At 37.5% G+C, this 25,154-nt stretch overlaps 1 protein-coding gene and 1 long non-coding RNA gene across 2 annotated transcripts in view; one reads left to right on the forward strand and one right to left on the reverse strand.

The window, feature by feature from the left end:
- LOC135130502 (uncharacterized) overlaps positions 1-25,154 on the forward strand; it is a 275,273-nt gene that overhangs the window by 146,977 nt on the left and 103,142 nt on the right. The gene's annotated exons all lie outside the window — the stretch shown is intronic.
- Positions 15,442-17,774, reverse strand: LOC135130506 (piggyBac transposable element-derived protein 3-like). The gene is made up of 2 exons (XM_064057901.1): positions 17,534-17,774; positions 15,442-17,305 (listed from the first exon to the last, which is right to left on the reverse strand). The coding sequence occupies exon 2, from the start codon at positions 17,298-17,300 to the stop codon at positions 15,555-15,557; it is 1,746 nt and encodes a 581-aa protein (XP_063913971.1). The 5' UTR covers positions 17,301-17,305; positions 17,534-17,774; the 3' UTR covers positions 15,442-15,554.

Genomic DNA, 25,154 nt, shown 5'->3' on the forward strand with positions numbered 1-25,154 from the left:
CTGCTCGCTTCGTGCTTGTTGGTTGGGCGCGACTGTCTCGGCGCCAGAATTGGAATCGTCACTAGAGACTTCATCTGGTGGGTTGGCGGTACGGTTGGTACTCGTGCATGGAGTGAAATCTGTCATTCTTTCGACGTATGCGGGTTTTAACCTATCAACGGATACGTTTGCAGCCCTACCCTTAATTAGCAAGGTGAAAAACTTGTCGTGGCGTTCCAGCACTTTGAAAGGACCTTCATATGGGGGCTGAAGTGGCTTCCGTATAAGATCCACTCTCACAAACACGAACTCTGATTGCTGCAAGTTGTTTGGCATATGGACGTAGGGCTTGTTGTGGTGCCGTGCTGCTGGGTATTTTAGGCACTGCATTCGGGCTTTCAACTGCTCCACGAACTGGTTTGTCAGCGGGGGCAGTGTCTGTGGGTTCGACGTTGCTGCCTCAAACATGTCGCCTGGAAGCCGGAGAGACGTACCGTAAACTAAGTCGGCTGCAGATGTATTGATGTCTTCTTTTAGCGTTGTTCTTAGGCCTAATAAGACTAGAGGTAGGGCGTCAGTCCACTTGCTATCGTGGCACATGAGTGATGTCTTCAGTGACCGATGGAAACGTTCAACTAGACCATTACTCGGTGGGTGGTAGGCTGTGGTTTTAATGTGGTGTGTGCCTAGCATCTGTGTCAGGGATGAAAACAGTGATGACTGGAATTGGGTACCTCTATCTGTAGTTATTTTGGCTGGTGTTCCGAAACGACAAATCCATGTGTTGACAAATGCTTTAGCGCATGTTTCAGCTGTAATATCTTGAATCGGCGTTGCCTCTGGCCATCGTGTGAATCTATCAAGTAGGGTTAGCAAGTACTCCTTCCCATTTGCTGAGGGTAGTGGCCCTACAATATCCAAGTGCACATGGGAAAATCTGGCATCCGGGTTTGCGAACGTGCCAACTGGTGCATGGGTGTGTTTGTGCACTTTGGCCTTCTGACATTTTAGGCATTCTCTTACCCATGTTGCTATGTTTTTCCGCATGGAGGGCCAGAAATATTTGTTCGAAATCTGTTTAGTGGAGGATTTCACTCCGGGGTGTGCTACTTGGTGGATGGTGTCAAAAATGTGTCTTCGGAACGTTTTTGGAACGTAGAGTCTGTTCCCGTGGTTGGATTCGTACCAGAGTGGTTCGTCTATGACAGGTGCTGTAATGGTGATGAACGCGAACTTGCTTTGCTTTTTTAGCTCTTGCAATTCTGTGTCTTCCTTTTGTGCTTTAGCTAGTTGTGCGAGAGAGAACTCTGAACGTGTAATTGAGCTGATTCTTGATAGTGCGTCGGCTGGAATATTGTTCGAGCCGTGAATGTGTCTGATATCGGTGGTGAACTGTGAGATTAAGTCCAGATGTCGACACTGTCTAGGCGAGCATTTTTCAGGTTTTTGTTGGAAGGCGTACGTGAGTGGTTTGTGGTCGGTATAGATTACAAAGTGTCTACCTTCTAGAAAGTGTTTAAAATGTATCACGCTTTTATAGATCGCTAGGAGCTCCCTGTCATAGGCGCTGTACTTCCTTTCAGCGGCTGTCAATTTCGATGAGAAAAATGCGAGGGGCTTTTGAGACGATTCTTCCAACTGCTGTAACACTCCTCCGATGGCCTCAGCTGAAGCATCTACTGCTAAACTGAGTGGCAGTTTGGGATCGGGGAATGTTAGTGTTGTTATGTTAGCTAGATCCGACTTACATTTTTCGAAAGCTCTCTCAGCTTCCTGGTTCCAACGTAAATCGGCGTTTTTACGTGAACACCCTTGAAGAAGGTTGTTCAGGGGTGCTTGGGTATTTGCTGCGCCATTGATCCATCTGCGGTAATAGTTTAGCATTCCCAAAAACCTCTGCAAGTCTTTTGAAGTTTTTGGTTTTGGGAAAGTTCTTATTGCGCTGACTTTCTCTGGGAGCGGTTCCAGGCCTTTGTTTGAAACCTTGACGCCAAGGAATGCTAGCTCAGGTACGCCAAACTTGCATTTTCCTGGGTTGATGACTATGCCATGTTTGTGCAGACGTCGGAGCACTTCCTCCACATGTAGGACATGTTCTTGTTCTGACGTACTGGCAACAAGTATGTCGTCTATATAGGCGTAGGCGAAGTCGAGTCCGTACAATGCTTGGTCTACAAATCTCTGGAATGTTTGTCCAGCATTCTTTAACCCATATGGCATCCGCAGGAATTCGAAGAGTCCGAATGGTGTTGTGACAGCTGTCTTTGGTCTATCGCTTGGATTTACAGGTATCTGAAAATATGCGGTTAATAGGTCCAATGAGGAGAAAATTGTCTTGCCCTTTAAATTGGCGGCGAAGTCTTGGATGTGCGGCACTGGATAGCGGTCCGGGATTGTGACTGCGTTAAGACCGCGATAGTCCCCGCATAGACGCCATGTGCCATTGTTTTTGGGGACCATATGCAAAGGGCTGGCCCAAGGTGAGGAGGACGGCTGTATGATGCCATTTTCCCTCATGCGCCGAAATTCTTCTTTGGCGATTCGCAGCTTGTCAGGCGGCAGTCTTGGGGTCTACAGTGGGCTGGGGGTCCCCGAGTTGGAATGTGGTGAACCACGTCGTGTTTCGTTTCGCGTGGTGTTGTTGTAGTTCGGGTGACCTCTGGGTACTTTTGCAGCATCTGTTTATATGTTGCACTCGCACCTTCGAAGACTGCGTGGATCCCGTGTTCGTGAGCGCGTTTCAAACACCCTTCGACCGAGAGCGATGTGCGCGAGTCACTTATTTTTTTGTTTTTTATGTCCACGCACAAGCCATAATGTTCGAGAAAATCTGCGCCGATTATTGCGTTCGTTACCTCGGCGACTATAAAAGTCCACTTGAATTCGCGACGAAGTCCAAGGTTTAGTGTGACGGTTATTTGACCAAAAACGCGGATTTCCGAACCATCGGCTGACTGTAGTCGCAACGAGGTGGGTTCACGGGCGCACTTGTGTTTGAATTTGGCGGGCAGAATGCTGATATCGGCGCCTGTGTCAACGAGAAAGTGTGTCTTCGAACCTTTGTCGACAATGAACAGGCGTCGGGACGCTTGCCGGGCCACCGCAGCTGCCCTTACGTGCGGCCCTCGTGCCCGTTTTTTTGAAAGCTGCAGGGTCGTGTGCACTTATTGGCTTTCTCCCCAAATTTTCGATGATACCAGCACTGCTGGTCCTCTCTGCTTCTGCTTCGACTTCGAGTTCGCTTTTTGCTTTCCCCTTCGAGCCGTTGCATCAGATTGTCCATTTTTTCCAGGATTCTTGACATCATCTGCATCATGTCGACGTCGCTCGAGCGTGATGGACCTGGTTGCGGAGACCTTGCTCGTACTTCCGCCACCGCTGCCGACGGGGTGGACTCAAGTATTTTGTCGGCCACTTCTGCCACCTTGTCGATTTCGACTTGTGTAAGCGACACAAGGATCGGCTGAATGGATACTGGCATCTGTTGAATAAATAGTTCTCGTAACGCTGTGGCATTTACGTAGGGCGTATTTTGTATTAGGGACTGCATGTGTCTCAACAGCTGTGAGGGCTTCCTGGAACCTAACTCCTGGCCTCCTAACAACTGCTTTAGTCGCTGCGTCTCGGTGATGCAGGTGCGACTGACGATGGCTTGTTTGAGACATGTGTAAGGCTCCGTGTCGTGTGGCTTCAAGATGACGTCGGATACTTCGGCTGCTACATCGGGTGGTAATATGGTGAGCACATGGTTGAAACGTGTCTCCTCTTTTGTAATTTTGCTGATCTGGAACTTTGCTTCTACCGTTGTGAACCATAGGTCTGGCTTGGCTGACCAGAATGGGGGCAGTACGAAATGGGTTGCGGCAGACGCGTGCGTTTGTTCGCTTTGATCATCGTCGCCAGCCATCTTGTTTTTTCGTCCCGGTGCGGCGTGGAGTTGCTTGACCACGTGGCTGGGTTTTTTCGCTCTCCTCGCGTTGATTTGCCTTTTAGTCGGGGTCACCAATTTGTGGGGTTGATGTTGGTCAGGACTCAATAACTCTCAATCCCCAACAATTAACAATTTATTCACAAACGTTCACACAAGAGAAAATACAAAGCAGTGTTCATGTCAGAGCGAGACTCTAAGAAGTACTAATTCTCCTAGCCCTCTCGTGGGGGGAAACGCCGCGGTCAGGTCTACATAGATGGCGCCACAGGACATTTAACATTTAAACGTCTTTGGAGGACAAGTTACCAAATTTGTCTGATATTTGCAGTTCTCCAGTTCTGCGAATTCGCGCATTCAATGCAATGCATGAAATTGTGAAAAATAAAATTACAATTAAGGCAAGAGATTGTGGTGTTACAAAACTTGTGATTATCAGGAAGATTACTAGTACTTCCCTGATACCCTGTTAGCTCTGTGGCATATCGTAATGAATCATTGAGGAAATGTAAGGACTGAATTCGATATTATTTGGACATAAAAAAACGCTCACTATTTGCAAAACGTTTATAATAAAAATATAACAAAATTAGAACACTTGAAAGAACGCTTGACAATTACTAATAATGCATTATTTTATTAAAATTAAATCCCATACCCAAAAGCTCGCACTTTTCGTTTTACACGTCTCATTAAATTTTGTATAATTATATTAGTCACAGTTATTTTATATTTTTTCCACATTATTTTCATAGTTTCTTCACTTTTTGCTTCTTTTTGGGATTTCTGGAGATTTCTTTTGATTATAGCCCAGTACCGTTCAATCGGGCGTAACTCTGGGCAATTAGGTGGGTTCATACTTTTCGGTACAACATTAACTTCGTTTTCCTCATATCAATTCATAACATCTTGAGCATAATGACACGTGGCCAGGTCAGGCCAAAACAGCGACTGTTCTTCATGACTTTGAAAGAGAGGTAAAAGTCGCTTTTAAAAACATTCTTTTCTATAAATTTCTTTATTCATAGATCCTACTGTTACGAAGACGTCACTCCGTTTTCCGCAAGTGCAGATTGCTTACTGTATTAAGAATTTCTTTGCAAATTTAGCAATTTTTTTTGTTTGTACTTTGGGTCTACATCAAGTTTATTGACCGCTGTATAATATTCTTGGCCACTGATTTGTTTAAAGTCTGGTTTGACAGAAGTTTCATCGTTAATAACAACGCATTTTTATTTTGTCACAAATTGGGTGTACAATTTTCGACTTCGAGTTTTGGCGACCAAATTTTGTTTTTCATCACGATTAGGGCATTTCTGTACTTTGAATGGCTTCAAATCTTTTCTTTGCTTAGTTTTTTGTACAAAAGAATGTGACACACACACCTTTGCTACATTTCTAATTGATAAATTGGGATTTCTTCGCAATGCTTGTACAACTTTTTGAGCATTTTCTTTCGACACAGGACCTGGTCTTCGACCAGCTCCTGGTTTGTGGTCAATGTTCAAACATTCGCGAAAATTTTTAAGAACATTTGAAACCGTGGAATGACCGACACCTAGTAGTTTTCATATTGCTTGATGTGACATTTGTTAATTTTGGAAATGGGTGCGCAAAATTTCTTTACGCACTCTTTTTTGGTTTTGCCGCATAATTTAAACTAGGAAAGAAACAACAATTATAGTTAAAGAATATGACAGCACATACTTTGACTTCACTGACTGTCAAATTTGACATGTCAGGGCACTCTATGAAAAAAGTTGCGGGCACTTTTGTATGTCCAAATAATTTCGAATCCACTCCTTATTTGAGATAATATTGAGGTAAGAATTTTTTGCGTACCATTTGTGCACAAAAGAAATATTGACATTTCAGCAATTTTGTTGGATGATTTTTCAAATTATCCTTTATGGTGTAACGGTAAAGAACCATGGACCTTTAGAAACTGATCTACTAATGGATTTGGTCTTTTGTCTTTTATTAAAGCAAGTTTTCTATTTACCAACGTTATGATGTGTCGAAACATGACAAACATTATACTCTTACTGATGAAAGAGTTATTGGTTTGGTCATGTTGTGGACAACATTTTATATCAATTTTTAGGTGTTCACTAACAGCTGCACAAATGTTCGTAGCATTAATATGAACAAAAAACAAGTGGAAAATTTGGCTTTTGCAATCATCAATGAGATGAATGAAATCTTGAGATGGATAATGCAGTGTACCATATTCTTTTAATTTAATAAGTGCGTGGTTGTCTGTACACTCTTCTGACAAGAAATACTCTGTACACTTTACACATCTGTTGCACTGTGTTTTTAATTTTTTACAGATAAAGCCAGCAATATATGGTGATGTGTGATATCGCATTCTAAAAGCATTAGTAGAAATGTGTTCATCTTCATCATCATCGGTAAGCAATGGTACATTTAAATAATTGAAATTATTATTTGAAGATTGCATTTGAGTGGTGTTAACATTGTGTGTTTCATTTTGTGAAAAACTAAGGAACGTTAGTAGAAAATCTGTATCATCATGTTCGCAATTTGTACTATTAGAATTTGCAACCAAGTTATTAATTAGTGATGTTTTGTATGCTGCAACAAATTGCGAACAATTTGGTCGAAAGTTCTGTCCACATAAACCCCTAATAATGCCAAAAAAATTTTCTAAAGGGTCTTGGTTTAAAGATCTAGTGACCAAATATTTAAATCCAAGACCCTTCATTGTCTTCCACAATGCTTGTACGTTTCTTATTGTGATTATAAAATTTTTGACTGAAGGGGGCGCTTTCACTAATTGGTTCCCTTTTTTAAATTTCAGCTTATTTAAAAACAATTTTGCATCATTCCAAAAATCGTTATGGGGAGAATTTTCTGTTAGAGGTCTATTTAAAGTCTTGGCAGAACGTCTCGCACTGTTCAATGTGTCGAATAAACGGTCCATGAACAAAATGATATCTGCTGTTCCATCATCTTCTATGGCGCCACATCTAACTGCAAACATAAGTGATGCGTAGACATCTCTGCTAAAAATTTGCGTTGCAAGATTCACTTTCATTTTTTGCCGTCCTTCTGGACGAATGTGATTTTCGGTAAGTTTTCTACATATTTTACTGTCTGGGTTTACACCATCTAATTCAAATAATTTAGTTAAAGTACTCCACGTTGCACATTTATTATCAAAATAAATATCTTTAACTAGGAAATGATTCCTGAAACACTTTACCAGGTGAGGGGGATCAAAAATGTGTACAATTTTTTGTTCACCAATGGTATAAACAAAGTCATCCTTAAAACCACATTCTTCACTTAAGGAATGAATTGCCGCAACGTTTGCTGAACCCTGATCGCATATAGTCGCCAATACGCGGAAGTCGGTTTGTTCATGAAGTTTACTAATAACCGTTCTAATAAGATGTTTTAAGTCATATGTTTTAGTTGCACTCTTCACAAAATAAAAAGCTATTGGTTGTTTCCACCGCTGATTAATGCCACGCAACATAAAAACAAGTGCATGATTAGCAATATTTTTGTTAAAACCAGTGCCCAAATTCTCCAGACCACTTGAATCGATTTTGTTTTCATATTAAGTGCTATATGTGGTGTAAGGTATACTTCATCAAACAGAAGAACACAACATTTTTGCATTTGTTGCATTTGTTTAGATTTAATGGCCAAGTATGAAAAAATGCTTTCATTTAAACCTGGCACAATTTCTATATTACCTAATTCACGCTGCAGTGTCCTCTGAGAAGGTAATTTGAAGATTTTACGCAACAACCGGTAAGATCTAGGACCTGATTTATACATGGCTAGTGCAAGGGCTTTTTCCTCTTTGGACCACATAACTGACCATTTTGGTTTGGCGCAATGGGTCAATTGAGACGCTACAAATATTTTTGCAGTAGGTGATAGTTTATCCAACAAAGTGAATTCTGGATCTTGTAGAATCAGTTTTGCTTTTTCAGGTGACAAACTTAGTTTTTTTCGACACTTTAATTTTTTTTCAAATTACCTGCCAACCTTTCATATTTTTTCAAATTTTTATACAACCGTTGTTTCTTTGGAGTAAGTTGGGTTGTTTTAGTTGCCCCAAGGTCCTGCAGTCTTATTGTTGGTGATGATGTTTCAGGAAGAGAGGCAATGGGCTGCAAATTTCTTCCATCAGTTGTAGAAGACACGCCATCAAGTACAATAATATAATAGTACAATACATAGTCACTGACACAGTACATTCACACTCATTATTATTGACAGGAATTTGGGACGTAGACGAAGACGAAGACGCGATCGGATCCATCATAGTCTGTCTGGCCACAGCTTACAGTCGAACGATATGAGTGCTATTTAAATTTTAATCCACGACACGCTACCTGCACAACTCCTTACACAGATTTTCCGTATCTAAGCGATACGCTGTGAAAGGATAGCGTCAGAGAACACAGAGAAGCGTCATAGTTTAAATCAAATGACAGTTGAGGACTTCTCAATTTGTGTTGGTAGCAGTGTTTGTTTCTAACTAGGAATAAAAGTAACTAGAAGAAATGTCATCATATTTTTAACGACCCGTTTTATTTTCGACAAATTGACACTAGATTTACCAGAATATTACAAGCTGCTGTTTCGTGCACTTTCATTCAGGTCACACGAATTACAATTATAGTGAAGCAAGGTTTTTATTGGCATCGACTGTTTAAATTTGGCGCTTGCCTTTGGCGGTTGAGGACTCCAATGTCAATAAGGGTGGCTTTGTAAAATCAACCTCTATGTCGCTTCTCGATGTTCTCTGATAGCGTACACGATGCAGGCGCCATCCCCACTACACAATATTGAGACCTGTGAGTGCATATGCACCTACACCATTGTAGGCTGCGAGATGAAAGCGTACACTAATGCTCAAATTAATTGGTCAGATTAATCGCTATTAAAAACATACAAAAATTCTAAGAAACACAAAGGGAAGCTGTGCTTCCCTAGCTTCCATGGAAAACACGCCACTGCGCAAAACACATAAAATTTGACCACAGTTGGTCTTGTAGTTTCAAAGATTACGTGTCTAATAAAAATCGACACATACGACGGATTTGCAGACGACAGACAGACGGAAACGCGAGATCTAATTTTTTGTAGTCTAGGGGTCATGGAACGTCGACAAAACATGGAAGCAGTTATTCGCCAAATAGGCCCTATTACTATACTAGCTTACTTTTACGCATGGAAAGTAAACGTTAATATAAAATAATAAAAATAAAAAGGACATTAAAAACAAAGAATGATAATAATTTTAAAAAAAGTCAAATTTATAAAATTAATAATAACGAGTTAAAACAACAATAAATAACCATGAGTGTTTTCTTTTCTCTTTGTACTTTTAAGATACAATCAGGACTTCGGATTGATAATCCCCTACGTTTCCTGGGATCACTATTGGTATTATTGGTAATAATATACATGCTCTTTATTGATATATGTTTTGCTGTTTTAGTCCATTTCATATACATATTGGAATTAATTTATTTAAGATACCTTCTTTTGGCGTCATTTCAGGGGCACTATAGGGACACTTCACTTCCGCCACAGTGTCGTCTCCAACTAACCCATCTGGCGTTGCACAGAGAAATGGATTTTCCAAATCATTAAACAAACCACATTTCTCTATCTTTACATCAATTTGTTTTTCAATAGTTGAAAGAGCATCTTCTTTATGTTGCTTACCCCAGTTTACTGATGTAAGTTTATAAGATTCATGGAGTTAGTTTTGTGCATTGAGCTGGCAGGTTTCTCACAACTTGTGTGTGGCAACACGCATATTTTTCCAAATATGGAAGCTCCTATTCTTTTCCTTTTTTTTCTTTTCACTCACTTGAGTTGGCTTGGTCTATTGTACGTTGCATAACTAACATTTGTTGTTTCTCATTTACAACAAGCTTTTTTAAAAATATGTCCGTGTGTTGTTGTAACTGATCGACTTTGATGTAATTAGGACCGTAGTACATAATATCTTCGTCTGATGGTGACTGAAATTTTCTAAAGTGTTTGTTTTGTTCGTCTCTTAGTTTCCAACTTCATGATCATGACATATTCCAAGAACGTGTTTTTTATTTCTCGTGTTTTTGTATTCAGTAGCTGCTAATTCACATCTAGTCTTATACGAATCTTTGTGGAAATAATTGACTTTTTTTCCACTAACTTTTTTTTTGCAATCAAAGAGTTCAAGCGTTCCACTGCATTATTATTCACATTATGAATAATGCTATCCGCAAATTGTGCTAAATGGGTACTTATGGATACAATCTGGTAAAACAAGCGACTTTTTTTAAAATCATTCACGACATTAATTTCATTTTCTTGTATTCCTTTATAAAAGTACTTGCTACAGTTTTTATGTTCGCCGAAAATGTGGTAAACAGCATTTAGCACATGATTTTTTAAATTTTGGATCTATGTGGACATACTTCATTCTTTCGAAACTGAATAGCCTTTGTTACAGATCCTCTCAATCTCATAACATTTTCTTTCAAAATTTTGCGTTGATTAACAAGATATGCCGTATTTAACGTCAAATCTGTTAACTTTTTACAAAAATTTCGCTGTAGATGATTAACGCATTCAATTTTTTGAACCTCCTTTCCAAAATTTTAGCGTAAACGCTGCTATCTTATCACCATCAGCGATTAATCGAGCGTATCGTACTCCCTGTAAGTCTTCGCTTTGCCTAAACGCTTCAACCACTATAGCGGATTCCATGCTACTAGAACTCTTTTTAGAACCATAGTTTCCAAAACATTTACGTTCCTAGCTTCTCTGGAACAAACCAGGCAATACTTATTTAGTATCCCTAGATGCAGTAATTTTTTGGTGTGGTAATCTATAATTGCTGCAGCTCCCGATAGCGAGTTGAAGTGACGACCAACAGATTGCTTTCCCCAAGTTCCGTTAGCTACTACGGTGAGGAGAAACATTCCGTCCTCGTCAACGTCAACTCGTTGTATTGCGTCGTTTGAAGCTTCCCGAACATTTTCTTCTATTTATTTTTCTATTTCTTGATTCCACAATTCAAAAAGCGAATTTTGATACTTCAAAAATATTTTATTTGACATATCCAGTCCAGAAATAATTTCTTCCAATACGGAAAACCCTACTCCAGCTCCATTGGTTGTACTTACTTGTATATTTCTAGTTGATCTTTCTCCACGTTTTGGAATAAACCACTTCTGTAAGATTGCAAAAACTGCAGCGCAGTTTAAAAGACGATTTTAAACCCAAGTTCTGTTCACTTTCTATGAATATATCAGATACTCCACAGTCAAAAATTGGGTGTCTTGAAAATCTTTCCATTTTCTTGAAAAAGTGAACGAATTGGACTCACTTTTTTCCAAATATACACATAGGCTCCACATTCTTAGTTGTCGAATTGTCTTTTTCTGTATATCTTCAAACTTCTTCATTGTTTATGCGGAAGATAGCACGACGCTGGCAAGGGCGTCCTTATGGTCAGCACTACCCTCACATGAGCAACAGTCTGAGATTTCTGGGCGCCAAGATCCTTATTATCGAGGAGCGGGTGTCCGGATGCAAAACACCCGTATAGTCGACCAGGGACGTACCTGTTTACCTAAACACCATCAACGTCAAATTTCTTTCGTAAATTTTTTTCACAATTAAGTCCCATACATTTTCTATTGGGTTCAAATCTGGACTACGAGAAGGCCACGGTAACATCTTAATATTATTACCTCTGCACCAATGTGTTATTATTCTGGCCGTATGAATGGAACATTTGTGCTGAAGTATAAAATCGTTATGTAGTTAGATTTGCTGCACTGAAGGAAACACGTGCTGCGTTTTACATGATTTTCCCTATTCCAAAATCTACTTCGGTTGCCCTTTAAAGAACACATCCACTTCAAAGCACTGACGACGATTTTTGTAAAGTGCGGCACGGCTTTCTTAGGAAATGTAGTATTATCTTGCTTTTCCCCAAATGTAGAAAAACACAGCATCACAACAAATTTTTATTCGCTGATCCTTTTTTACAACATCTCCCGTACAGTCTCAGATATTGAATGACGCATCCACCAGCGTTGCCGCGACCTCTTTCGATGACGTACTGAATTTTCCATGGAGGAAGGAATATAATGGAGGGAGTGAGAGTTCAAATAAGTGATCCCGCGCCAAAATGCGTGAAAGCAATAAAAGGTGCTTCAATATGGCTGCCGCTTCAGTGGCGTATCTTAATAGTATTCATAAGGGGTCCCACTACTCAAAATTATATTCAATGCAAATATTTTTTTTAGAATATCTAAAATTTGAATTTTACTCAGAAATTTATTTTGTATAATTATAATCAACAAAAAACCCAAATTCACATCAAAGTTTTAATTTTTGCTGCATAATTGTTGCGAGATCTTTGGAATAACATTTAAGGAGATAATATTATAAAGAAAAAACATTAGCCAAGAATAATAAAATCATTATATAAAATTATAAATGACTGGTAGTTACGCTAAGGTTTTGGGGATAGGGTGAGGTTAAAGAATAACAGACGAATTTGTATATGTTGTAATTCTAGAAGCTTGATTTTTTTTTTTATTAATCCAATCAATGCATATCATTACTTGGTCTTAGTACCAGTAATCATAGAAATGTTGCCTCAATGCCAGTCATTTTCGGGTTAGCGGTGGGTCTTAAAATAATTTTATTAAAAGGCAGTAAGAGAACTGTACTTTATAATTTGTATAATAATTAATATTAATTTACAAATATGTACTAGATAATAATAACATAAATAACATATATGTTTTTATAGGGTATTAAAAGAATACAATATTACAAAATAAAGATAAATTCACTTAAAGGAAATACATACAATTTAAATAAAAAGAATACAGGATTACTACAAAGATGAGTTCGTTTCAACTAAAGGTTTGATACTTTTCTGAAAAATAGTATAAGAATAAAAAATATATATATATATAAGAAGAAACAAAGTAAAACGTCAACGCAATCAAATATGTTTTAGATTTTCTCCATATAATAAAACTTAACATGTTGTTTACATTTTTTTTTTTAAATAAACCACATTTTGTAACTTTATTGCCCTTTAAAATGAATCAACTTAGTATATCTTTGCCTATCAGAATCTACTAAATAAGACTTACTTTTACAACTGTATTTTATACGCAAATTCAAATAAATATTAATTATTTCTTTCAACAAAAAAGATGTATGGGGGTGATTTCTATGAAGCAATTTCTCACAGTTTAAATTTTCAATGATGTCAATTACAATTTTGCATTTACTAAGTTTGATATGTACTCGCTCATGTGTTCTGTAAGTTTTTTCACTTTGTACGCAAATGGCAATCACATCGTCACTAGGATAGCTCAATCCCCCCTTTGATTTGAAATCAACAAAACTTCCTAATAAGTTCTCTTTTATACCAAAAAGGCATGATATACATATTTCACATTTCAAAGATTTGGCTAATTTAAAAGCAACAAATCCAGCAATGTAAATGACAACTTCCTCACAAAAATTTGTTAAAGATTCCTGCGTAAAGAAATAATTATGTTCAAAATTAACGTCACTTTCCTGAGTAACTTGTACGTCACTCGTTAATATCAATTGATCAGAATTAATAATATTTTCGAGTTTTTTAATTCGAGACGAACATGTCAAAATATTTACTTGCTCTAAGGGTACACAGTTTCCAAAACCACTGTGATTTATTTCTGCGTATATTAATAATTTTTTATATGCAGATTTAAACTGACGAGTAGTAGGGTTATTAATGCAGCCCCCTAAATTTCTAATTTGGAAGAAAAAATTTTCCAAATGATCTTGACTGCATTTATAGGTGGGCAGATACTGTAAAATTGACGTTCCTCCATCACCCACTACATATTGTTCATAAATATTTAATACTGCATGTAAACCAGCTACAAAACCTATAAAACCTGTTTTACGGGGCGAGTGAATAATTAAATCTTTGTTAAAAAATCTCAATTTGGATATATACGAAGTAAAGCAATTCACAAACGTTTTTACCTGATTAATATTATACTTATTTAATGCTTGCTTGTAACCAAATTCCTTTATTCTGCGCGAATTCAATATGTCAAAAGCGTCATTAATATTTAAAATGAAGGTAGCCGTTGCTCCACAGTTCTTAAACTGATCAAGCTGTAAAATATCTCGACAAAACGTCAAAGCTTCACAGACAGACCTGCTTAATAACTGTGTAGCTAGAGCAACTTTCATTTTTTGTTTAAAAAAATTTATATGTCTTCTACGTAGTTTGTTTGCAAGGTGCAGCCCTTCATTTTCTTGCAGTTCATTTAGAAGTTCTAAGTATTTAAAATCAATAACATTATTCTCTCCATCGACTATTCTTCTTTTGTCACCAAATGTGTTACGTATTAATTTCATCATGTGTGAAGGATCAACTAAAAGAAGTATATTCTCTTCACCAAAGTTTGTTTTCAAATTAGAAGGGCTAAATGAGCAACCTAATGCAGATGCCATTGACAAATTTGTCACACAACCATCAAATGTAATATTGCTAATTTCAATTCCTACACTTTTTACTAAAAATAAACACTGTTTTAGTAAACCTAATTTTTGCTCACTATTTAAAGAATGGCTTAAAAAGTAACCCACGGGGATTTTCCAAGAGCCATTTATAGCAACCAGCATGAAAACTAAAGCTTCTTTGGCCTCTTCATTTTCATTTACTTCGATTATACTACCCATATCAACTAATATTGTTGCCCATCATATTCAATGCAGCGTTTAATAGCAACTTCATCGAACACCAAAGAACACACAATTTTACGTTCTTCAGCCTTTGCTTTTAACACATCGAATGCCTCACTTGTGAAACCTGGTGCACCATTCACTGAAGAATACCATACAGACAAAGTTTTTGGGTGTGGAAGACAGTCCATGAATTGTTTTCTTATAAAAGAAAAAGCCTTTGGGGAGTAGAAATGTGTTGTAACGGCAAATTTTCTTATTTCTGGCCCATATTGATTTGGCAATGGTTTGTTGTTAATTTTAGCCCACATTCTGCTCAACAGTTCTGTATTTTCCTGAAATTTATTAACATCCACACTGTTGTTTTTATAATAGTTGATTTTCTTCCTTAAACTTGAAACAACATCTTTCAGATTACAAATTTTGCGTTGCTGTTTTGAGGTTCTGCGTTTTAACGTTTTAATAGTGCATTGTTGTTGTGACACTAATGTCTTCAGGTTGTTAATTTGTTGTTTCAGTAAAACGTTTGCACATGTTTTTGTTGTTAAATTTTCAAGTTTCTTTGTAATTTCAAAAACTTTATTAGACAATTCATCTTCTATATTCTGTTGAGGCTCTACCGAAGGTGCGTCACAAACTTCTGTGTGATGCGTTTCATTGCCTCTAAAGGTCACTACATTGGTAATCTAAAATAAATATATGTATTAACCTCTTAAGGTCCACTTATACTAGAATCTTATTTAAAAAATTCATTCCATGAAAAAAGTGGCCAGAGGCAGTTAGTAAACAAATTGTAGTTTTCAAAATATTTATTTTCTGCTTTAGAAAACAACAAAACAATATGTTCCTTTGCAGGAACACTGGTCATATAGACATAATTATGCAATCAAATATGAAATTCAGCGAAGCAGTTTCTAGTCTTAGTAATACATAGATGTACCTTACACTTTACACAATAGAAATAAGTTTTTAGTCCACACAATGGTCTCTTGCACCGTTGCCTTTCTTTGTTATAAGAAGGAAAGTGGGCCACCTTGTCTGTACGCACGTCAAACTGAGGTATAGGTTTTGTTGCTCCCCTTCTCTTTTTCTCTTCATAATACTTTTCAGTACTTCCGCTTGGTCTTCCTCTTTTTCTTGTATTTTCATCCTTTCCCACTCGGCAAAGAGCTTCGGCTACTTCAGCACGAAATCCCAAAGAATCTAGAATATCTTTTTTGTCCATGTTACTCTTCTGCATATCAGTCTTGTATTTTAACCATGCGCTAACTAGAGCCAAGTCGATTAAATGAAAAAACAGTTTGAGATACCATTTTCGACTTCTTAGGCTTATCCTGTAGTAGGATATGAGTCCATCAAGAAGGTCAACCCCACCCATAAAGTTATTATATAGCTTTATCATATTGGGACGGGTCACCTCAACTCTTCTTTTGCCTTTTCTGTCAAAGCGTTCAACAATATCGACAGGCTGGCTTCCGCAAAATGTACTAAGGAGACAAACGCTCTTGTTGTCGAACCATTTCAGAGTATGAATATCAACACTGTTGACTGTTGTCTTATATTCCTCATAAGTGCCTCTACCTTTTTTTTTCAAAACGTTGTCGCTGCTGAATTGTAAACCAGGAAGTCTGTTGCATCTTACGGTCCCCAAACTATAAATCCCATCTTCTTGAAGAGAGGTAAGCAGCTTTACAGAGGTAAACCAATTGTCGAAGAAGAGTAAATAATTTTTGTGTTGTGGTATCACAGATGCCAAGCGTAGTACAATATTTCCACTAGCTCCTATATCCTCCTTTCCCGGTGTTGGCAATATTTTTCCTGTGTAAATTTCAAAATTGTGAACCAAACCACTGCTATCGCACAATACGAATATTTTGTAACCCCATTTGTTGGGTTTTTTGGGATTATACTGCTTTAGTGCAGATCTTCCTTTGTACGGCACTATTTGTTCATCTACGCAAAGCATCTGTGGTTTGACTTGATTTTTAAATTTTTCTGTCAATGCATCTATTATGGGTCTAAGCTTGAATAGCTTATCACGGTTTGGATCATTTCTATCCGTGGGAAGGTCATCGTTGTTGTTGAAATGTAAATTCTTTTTTATATCTTCCCATCTCTTTCTGGACATACAGTCAGCAACTTGGGCTACTCTGCAAGCTGACTTCCAGTAAAGTCTATGTCGCGGTAAATGGAAAATTGACATGTATATAACAGTTCCAATAAAAATTTCTAATTCAGAACGTGTTAGATTCAGGGGCTTGTTTACGTCATTTTGAATAGCATATAAATTGCTTTGTTCCACTATGAGATAAAGCAATTCGTTCGAAAAAAATTGCTGATAATAATGAATTGGGCGTCCAATTTCGGACTCCTCGGTTTCCTCCGCAACGAAAGGTGGCAATGGCAATTCTTCATCATTATTATTGAGTTTAGTCCACTTGTATGTGGGTTTTCCTCTTACATTCGTAGCTGTAGCCACATGATCTACAGGTTGATTATCTTCATCTGATTCGGAACTACTAATTGAATCGTCACTGTCAGAAGAAGAGGAATCCCTTGAATTTTGTACAACAAACTCATCATCTGAGTCTCCAAGATTATCGTCCTCACTATCGCTTGGTATGTAGGCCATTTTTACTGTAAAAACCCAACAATATTGCTATTAGTTCATATGTACCAAAAGTCCACTGTTCCATTTCAGGAACAATCTAATTTTCATCTAAATGACCAATGTTCCATATGAGGAACTAACAGAATTTTGGGCTCCTACAGACTAATTGTATATTTACAATAACTAGGAAGGTACAGGCATATCTTCTAAAGTCTAACAATAGCCTAAATAATTTTAGTTTGATCGGTACTTACCCAAAAATTAAAAAATTACGATCACAAATAACTCAACACCACACAACGTGCTCCGTCTGCAAAGGTATGACTGAACTTATTCTAGTTTCACTCTAGATGGCGTTTGCTGTTACTTATCAATGTTTATTCATTGGTATATATTAGGAACAACGGTCAGTTAAAGAACTGGCGGAATGATTGCTCTTTTCTAATTGTTTTTGGTCTGAGTTAGGTATGTTCCTGATTCGGAACACAGGACCTTAAGAGGTTAATTGTTATATCATGCAGCATGTGAGTTCATTTAATACCCTTTCTTCATAAGTATAAGAAATAGTTGGTACTGAATGTGGTCTTAAAACTACTTTCTGGGCTGATGTTCTATCAAAACACTTTTCTTCAAAATGAAATGAATACAGGAAAAAGTTGTTCACAGACACAGAATTTCCTAGGTGAAGATAAAGGAAGTCTGTCCACAGTTTCTTTAATTCAGGTTTCTGGGGACACCTAAAAGCAATTCAAAAATATTCATTAGTCCCTCTTAAGCAAATATTAAACGAAAAAATACGACACACCTGTGAAACGTTATTTTTTCTCTACCAATTGTTGACCTGGAGCCACTCGTAACTTTACACAATTTGCAACTAACCATTTTAAGTTTTTAAATAAACATGAAACGCTTATCGCAAATTCAAAACAAAACGTTCACACTAAACACGAGGTTAAAAGCGAAAATGACAAAAACAGAATCGTACGACACTGGTCAGTGCTGGCTGATGAAATTATTAAAGTAAGCATGCGCGGTGAAGGGCGCGCTAATTGAAAAGAGTAATAAAAGGTGCTTGCACTGGTGCCAAGAATTTACATTGCCGAGATACGGCGCACTCCCTCCATTATATTCCTTCCTCCATGGAATTTTCTAAGCAAAATGTACTGAATTTGTAAAAAATGTATTGAAAGGCGGGAATTTCAAATTAAATGCAAATTTTAAAATATTTTAATTCTTTATTTCATTATAAAGAATTACATAAATACTATATTAAACAAAATAATAAACTATTAAAATAAAGCCTAGAAAGTGGTGCTTGTCCTAACCCATTTTGTTGCTTATTCAAGAATACAATTAAACTTTCTATATCGGAAAATCGCTCATCAGTTTTAAAATCAGTCAACAGTCGCCATTCCAAATTTAGGTTTTCGAGTTCTTAGTTTGTTTTTATAATATTTGGAAAGTTTTTGGCTAATTTGACTATCGACGGTTTGTCGTCTCTGAAAATTTTGGTTAAATCTAATACTTTTGCCATTTCATTTAAAACTTGATTTTTAAAATCTATTCTAGCTCTTATTTCAGAACATAATGTAACATAAAAATTTAGGCAGTTAATTTTTATCACATGCAGCTGCTTTTCCGTGGGTTTTATTAACATTTCATTAAGTGTCAGTTCAAACACAGCACCTAAAATATATATCCTCTACTTGTCGAAAATAAGTTGGATTACGCGGATTAATATTTTCGATTGACACTGTATCGAATACTTCACTTTTTATATAAAATTTACTAATCATTTTGAAGTACATTGTAATGTATTTGTAATCTTGTAATATGGTATGAATTGTAGGTTTTTCGCTTTGAAATTCTAAATTCATTTTAGCGTATTATATTTAAAATATGTTGTAGAAAGTTGAAATACAACCTATTTTCAATATCATTTAACTGATTAAAAATCTGACGAGCGCCATAAACATTTTCGAGGAATGATTCGCTCTGAAAATATAATACGAGAGCATTCCACTGCTGTATAATACTGTTGACTACAGCGTTTAATGACAGCCATTTTGTTTGAGAAGGTCTTAATAATTTATGGGGTTCAGCATTTACAAATTCCACCTTCAACTCGTGTTGGCTTTTTGCGCTGTGAGAAAAATAATCATAAATGTCTCTGGCCATATTTTCTAGATGATCTGGTAGAAGGCTGCACGCTTTGGATGCACAAAGGTATAGGGAATGTGATAAGCACAGGCACGTAACCAGCTTTTTATTTTGGAGGGGCCTAGCCCGGGCACTAATTTCAAATAAGGGGGCCTTTAAAAAAAGTTTTCATTAGTATAAATCAACATTTTACTTGGATCACAACCAATATATAAATTTAATGGGGTGCAAATAGTTGAAATTGACAGGTATTTATTTTTAATATTGAGAGGTACAATAATCAAGATTTTCACGTTAGTGCGTTAGTGACTTTACTGTACAGATATGTTTGTTTTTTGTATATAGGTATGTATATGTACTAGAAATACATATAGTATTCATTATGATGTGCCAACGATTCAAAAAGTAGTTAAAAAAAAACTTCGCTAGTAGTCAAGATAAAACTAATAAAATCTTACCAAAAATGAGATGGGTTGTTAATGTAGAATTATGCGACGATTTTTATGAGCTGCATCAAATTCATCGACAATTTTTGAGGTGTCCAACGATTTAGCTGTTTCTCGTTCAATGTTGATAATTGCCAGGTGAACAAGTCTTTCATCGGACATTTTATTTCGCAAATAAGTTTTAAGACGCCGCAAACGAAAAAGTTCTTTCACATGCTGCACTAGAAACTGGAACTGTTACACCAATGACACCTAATTTTAATAGCTCGGGAAACACAAGATCGTACTTTTGTAGCATGTCTATAAAATCCATGATATTTTTAATATTCACTTTTGTTTTTATTTGATATTGTTTCATTGTATTTGGAATTATTTTAAGCTCCGCTTGTAAAATTTCGAGTTCACTGTTGTAATGTTCTGCCATGGGTAATAATTTGTCGTAGTTTAAAAATGAGGGATTCTCGGGATGTAAGGCGTCGCATGCGTTGACAATTGGTGAATTCCTTTCGAAATGATTCTGTAATTCATTTGTAATTAAGTTCAGAACGGAATAAAATACTTTGTGTAAATATTCTTCTCTATTAAATATTTCACTGCGTACCAAACTATTTAGTTCTTCAGTGATCAAGTGTGACATATATTTCTTTGGCATTTTTCTTCTTGCTGATGCTTCTATTGGTATGTTGTTGTCAGCACATATTTTCTCTGTTTCACAAAATATTTCCATAAAGGTTTCATTTTTGTCATCAGTTCTCATCTTCATTATTGTGTCGTAAATAGAAGTTATTAAAATGTTTGCTTCTGAAAGATTTGATGTGACTTTTTGTAGATAATCGCTGGCATTTTTGAAAATAGACAACAATTGACTATACATGCATAAATTAAATACGAAAGTACAGTCCAGCTGATGTAGAAGTCCAAGAGCTTCTGGTGACCGAGCGCTTTTACTGACACTTAATTTATTTAACCCACTACTTTGGTCCATTGCTTTTTCCCAGTTTTTAAAACCTACACTGATAAATGCCACATTTGAATTTTGATCTGATGCATGAGGTGAGAAATGTTTGCACGTAAAACAATATACACTATCGGCACTGACACTATATTCTACCCACGGAAAGGTATTGCACCATGCTTTATTGAACTGACGAAACTTATTTAAAAATTTTGTTTTTGGGTAGAACTGTAAAACAGGTTGTTTTGGTTCATCCACTTTCGTCTGCGACAAATCGAGAGGCCCTGGCACAACATGTGATCTACTCGAGAGTTTTAATTCCGGATTTTGTCGAGATTTTATCCATATTTCAAATTTTGCTTCAGAATCAGCTTCTGAAAGTGATTCACTATCCGTTGACTGCAGATTTTAAAAATTCTCATCAATTTCTTCTAAAGTTTCGTCTATTTTACTAGGTCCTGGATCACTACTTGCAGTTTCACTAATAGTTACTAGCAGTCTGTTCACCAGCCTGCGTGCCAATCTGCATAATGTGCAAAAGGCATATGTGCTGTATCGGCTAATTGCCTAAAAAAGTTATCGACAAAGACAAAACTGTTCACAGCAGTATCACTTTACTCAGAGAGTTATATTACAAGATAAGAACATAAGATTACTCATCGCTAAAATTTACTGTTGATCTGAAATTTCGAATTTGCTTTACTTTTAAAATTTAGAAATTTAAGGGGGCACCAGGGGTGGCACAGGGTTTTGCTGGGGTGGCCTGTGCCCCCCCAGGCCCCCCCTCGGTTACGTGCCTGGATAAGCACCCCATAACAAATATGTTGGGTACTCTTTCTAGAAATTTGGCTTTTACGCCATTTAAATGACCCATCATCACGGATGCATTATCCAATGCAAGCCCTATAATATTTATTATGGGAATGTCATGCTTCACAAAAGAATCCACAACTGTATTAAAAATTACGTCGGCTGTTGCAGCTGAAAGTTCAACAAGACCAAAAAATGAATCCAAAGTCCGCTCTTCCTTTTTACTGTAAGAGCGAACAATTATCACTATATATTTTGAGGTGGATATGTCCGTTGTTTCATCAATTATAACAGAAAAATATATCTCTTTTAAAATTTCAATTTCATTTGAGCAAAATGTCCCACTAGTTGCCTTGGTCCTTGAACATTGCACGGATTTCATTATTTCTCAATCAGGAAGCGAACAAATACATTTAGTAAATGATCAGACCACCCCCGTCTTGCTAGACCAAGTGACAAAATTAAATTAAAATAAAAGGTGTCAGAAGTGGGATGTTCACCGCCCAATAGCCTCCGGTTTCGCACGTGAGGTTGATACAATGCTCTGCAAACGGTGTCGGTTCTTCTAACTCTTGAACACCCCCTTGTTACTTGCAAGGAGTTCAAACACCTTATGCTTCTCATCAGCAGACAGTTCCGTGCCTTCATTTTCCCTGAGCGGTTCCATTTCCACCGCGTCGACGGGTAGGCCTCCACCCATCGTTGACTCGTCTATCAATGGGAACCAACTTGGTACGTCTCTAAACCGCCACTTCATCTCCGTCAAATCCAGAATCATACCTGTTTGCTTGATGAAGTCTATGCCGAGTAATGTCTTGCTGTTGCAGTGTTCTGGTACGGACCACAGGGTGGTCAGAAAACGGCATCCTTTCAACACAATTTCTACCTTAAAAATTTTCATCATAACCTCAATTGGATTTCCGTCAGCCATGGTCATGATCTGAGATACTGTACGACTGGCTATCTCTAGCTTCTTCAGATGCTGTTACAGCTTATGTCCAGCCATACTCCGCTTCGCCTCGGTGTCCACGAGCGCTAGTCCTTGTTTACTAGCAATCGACACTGACAGAAAGGCTCGATATCCCCCATCGATTAAGTCCGCTGACAGTTCCATGGTCGCTGTCGAGTTGTGTTTTCTATTGGGGCACTGTGATCGGATGTGACCTGGTTGGCGACATCCGTAGCAGACGAGGTTGGGGTTCGAACTCGGGGTAGGCGCTTGCATCCTTCGGGTATTGGTAGGCGCCTCCCGTGCATGCACAGCCTCTTGCATCTTCGCTGCAAGCTTTTGACAGTCTGCCTGAATATGACCATAATGTCTGCAGTAATGGCACATCACCCTTCGAGACTTGTCTTCAATCGTCGACAGCTTATTTTCGTTGTTGAGGTCCTCTGTCTGTCGAGCTTTGCTTATAAGATCTTCGAAGCTGCCAATTTGGTCTCTGGGAATCATCTTCCGTATAGACTTGTGAAGGAGCCCATAAACCATGTCGACCTTGTGCGTGTCATCGAGCAGAAAGTTGTTCCACGCCTGCACTTTCTGAAGACTCACTTGTTGATGAGACCCTAAAGATTTCTTGAGTTTGAGACGTGGAAGGCTGCTGTAGGTCCAAGTTCATCACTGTTACATTTTTTACAGGCGTAGTTGTGCCAATGGGCAAGTTACCTGAAAAAAAGTAGAAAAATGTTAATATTCACGAAACATTAATTTCTTTGTTACTCACAAGGTATTTTTTTTTTGGTGGAGCACTTGGAAGGGGTGACCTTTTTCGCGGTGATCTGCGCACAGCCTCCTTAGAAAAGGTGAATTTTGTGGGAACTGCATTCATCAGTTTTAATTTACGAGTTCCATCTTGTCGTGTAGTATCCCACATCTGACGCAAAGTCTACCTAAATATAAATTCCATGATAAAATGGACTAATTATTATACTATTTGAAGCAGTCCACCTACTTCACACAAGCAAGAGTGGTCTGTTGGTGTCCAATTGGCTCTTCTACTTTTGACTGCCCACTCTTTTCTTCTTTTCACGTCTTTTGGAAATCTTTTCATTAAAAAACCCTTCTCCGATGAGTTGCTACAACCAATAGCAGCACAGCCTGGCATTTTCAAAAACTGCAAATAAAGTGCTAATGGTCAAAATCTGCAACAGCAGTCACGATAAATGAGACTCAAATTTTATTTTATAGTGTTTTATATGTTTCTGTATCTTATTAATATAATACAAGAGCGTTACTACCAACTTTTTTGGTTTAAAAATATCCTGTATTATCATGCCTTATTGATACATATAAATATTTTAAGGTTAAATTCAATGAACTACCTGTATGTGAGGTAAAGAAATATTAATAGATGTGACTATTATAACACGAAACTACTTTTAGAAGTTGGTAAAAGGCAAAAATGGTCTTAACATAACATGTTCTTCGTTCTCAGTTTGTTGAATATACGTACCTGAATTTCGCACAAGAAATTCAGGTACGTATATATATATAAATAAACAGCAAACTTCAGTCTTTAACACAAACCCTTAAATATCAGTACAAAGAAAAACAAGTCACACAAAATCTCAAAACACTGTAAAATGACACACTTTCAGCAGTAAACAATACGAACGTAATGCCGGTAATCACCAAGGTCGACACCTAATGGCGGAATGTACCACGTGATCGTCTCCACCAATTAAAAATACGACACTCTCGTATCGCCACTGTTTATTTGAGCCACTGTAGTGGAAGCGAGTTCGGGGCGTCCTCTAGCGGCGGCGCGTAACAATATGTTTTTTCCCAACTATTTGGCAAAATGCATTGTAACTCAGTTGTTCACTGAACTGTTCTTTCTGTTGATTTTGATAATTTATGTTTGATTTTCCTAAACATTTGGCATAATCAATTGCGTTTGGATCAATAGGGTACAGCCCACATGCACAAAAACCATTTACCAACGTTTCAGACTTTATTTTCTTCACCACACTGTTTAAGAGCGGAGCAAACTTATCTTTTGTTAAGGCCATACATGGGTTGTCTCTTCTCCAACGTAAAACTTCCTCTTTCCATGCAGCCTTAATTGGCCGAAACGGCGCAACCAGCGGGCTGTAAAATTCTCGTTGCATTCGGGTATATAAGGCAACCAAAACAATTTGCAGTACACTACACAATCTGTGCTAAAATTTCAATCTAAGTGAGTTTTATGCCCATCCACACAGAGTATGATAGGAAACATAACATTCATTATTTTTAAAGCTGGATACAGGACATTAGCAATATATTCATAAAAAATCGGTGACTTCATCCAACCCGTGTCGCTGAGACCGATCCCCCACTGTTTTGGAACAGAATTGGCTACGCTGTTTGGAAGGCTTTTATAAGGATAAATTAACATGGGAGGTGTTACACATCCTGTAGCACTAAAAGTAAACATAACAGTTATAGCAGATTTCGCATCGCCCATATCTGTTTCATACACATTTTTCACACCTTTTGGTGCTAGGACCTTCTTGTTCTTA

Source organism: Zophobas morio, unplaced genomic scaffold (genome assembly GCF_036711695.1).
Source record: "Zophobas morio isolate AGI-343-1 ecotype UQ-CSIRO unplaced genomic scaffold, CSIRO_AGI_Zmor_V1 ptg000017l, whole genome shotgun sequence".
NCBI classification, from domain to species: Eukaryota; Metazoa; Arthropoda; class Insecta; order Coleoptera; family Tenebrionidae; genus Zophobas; species Zophobas morio.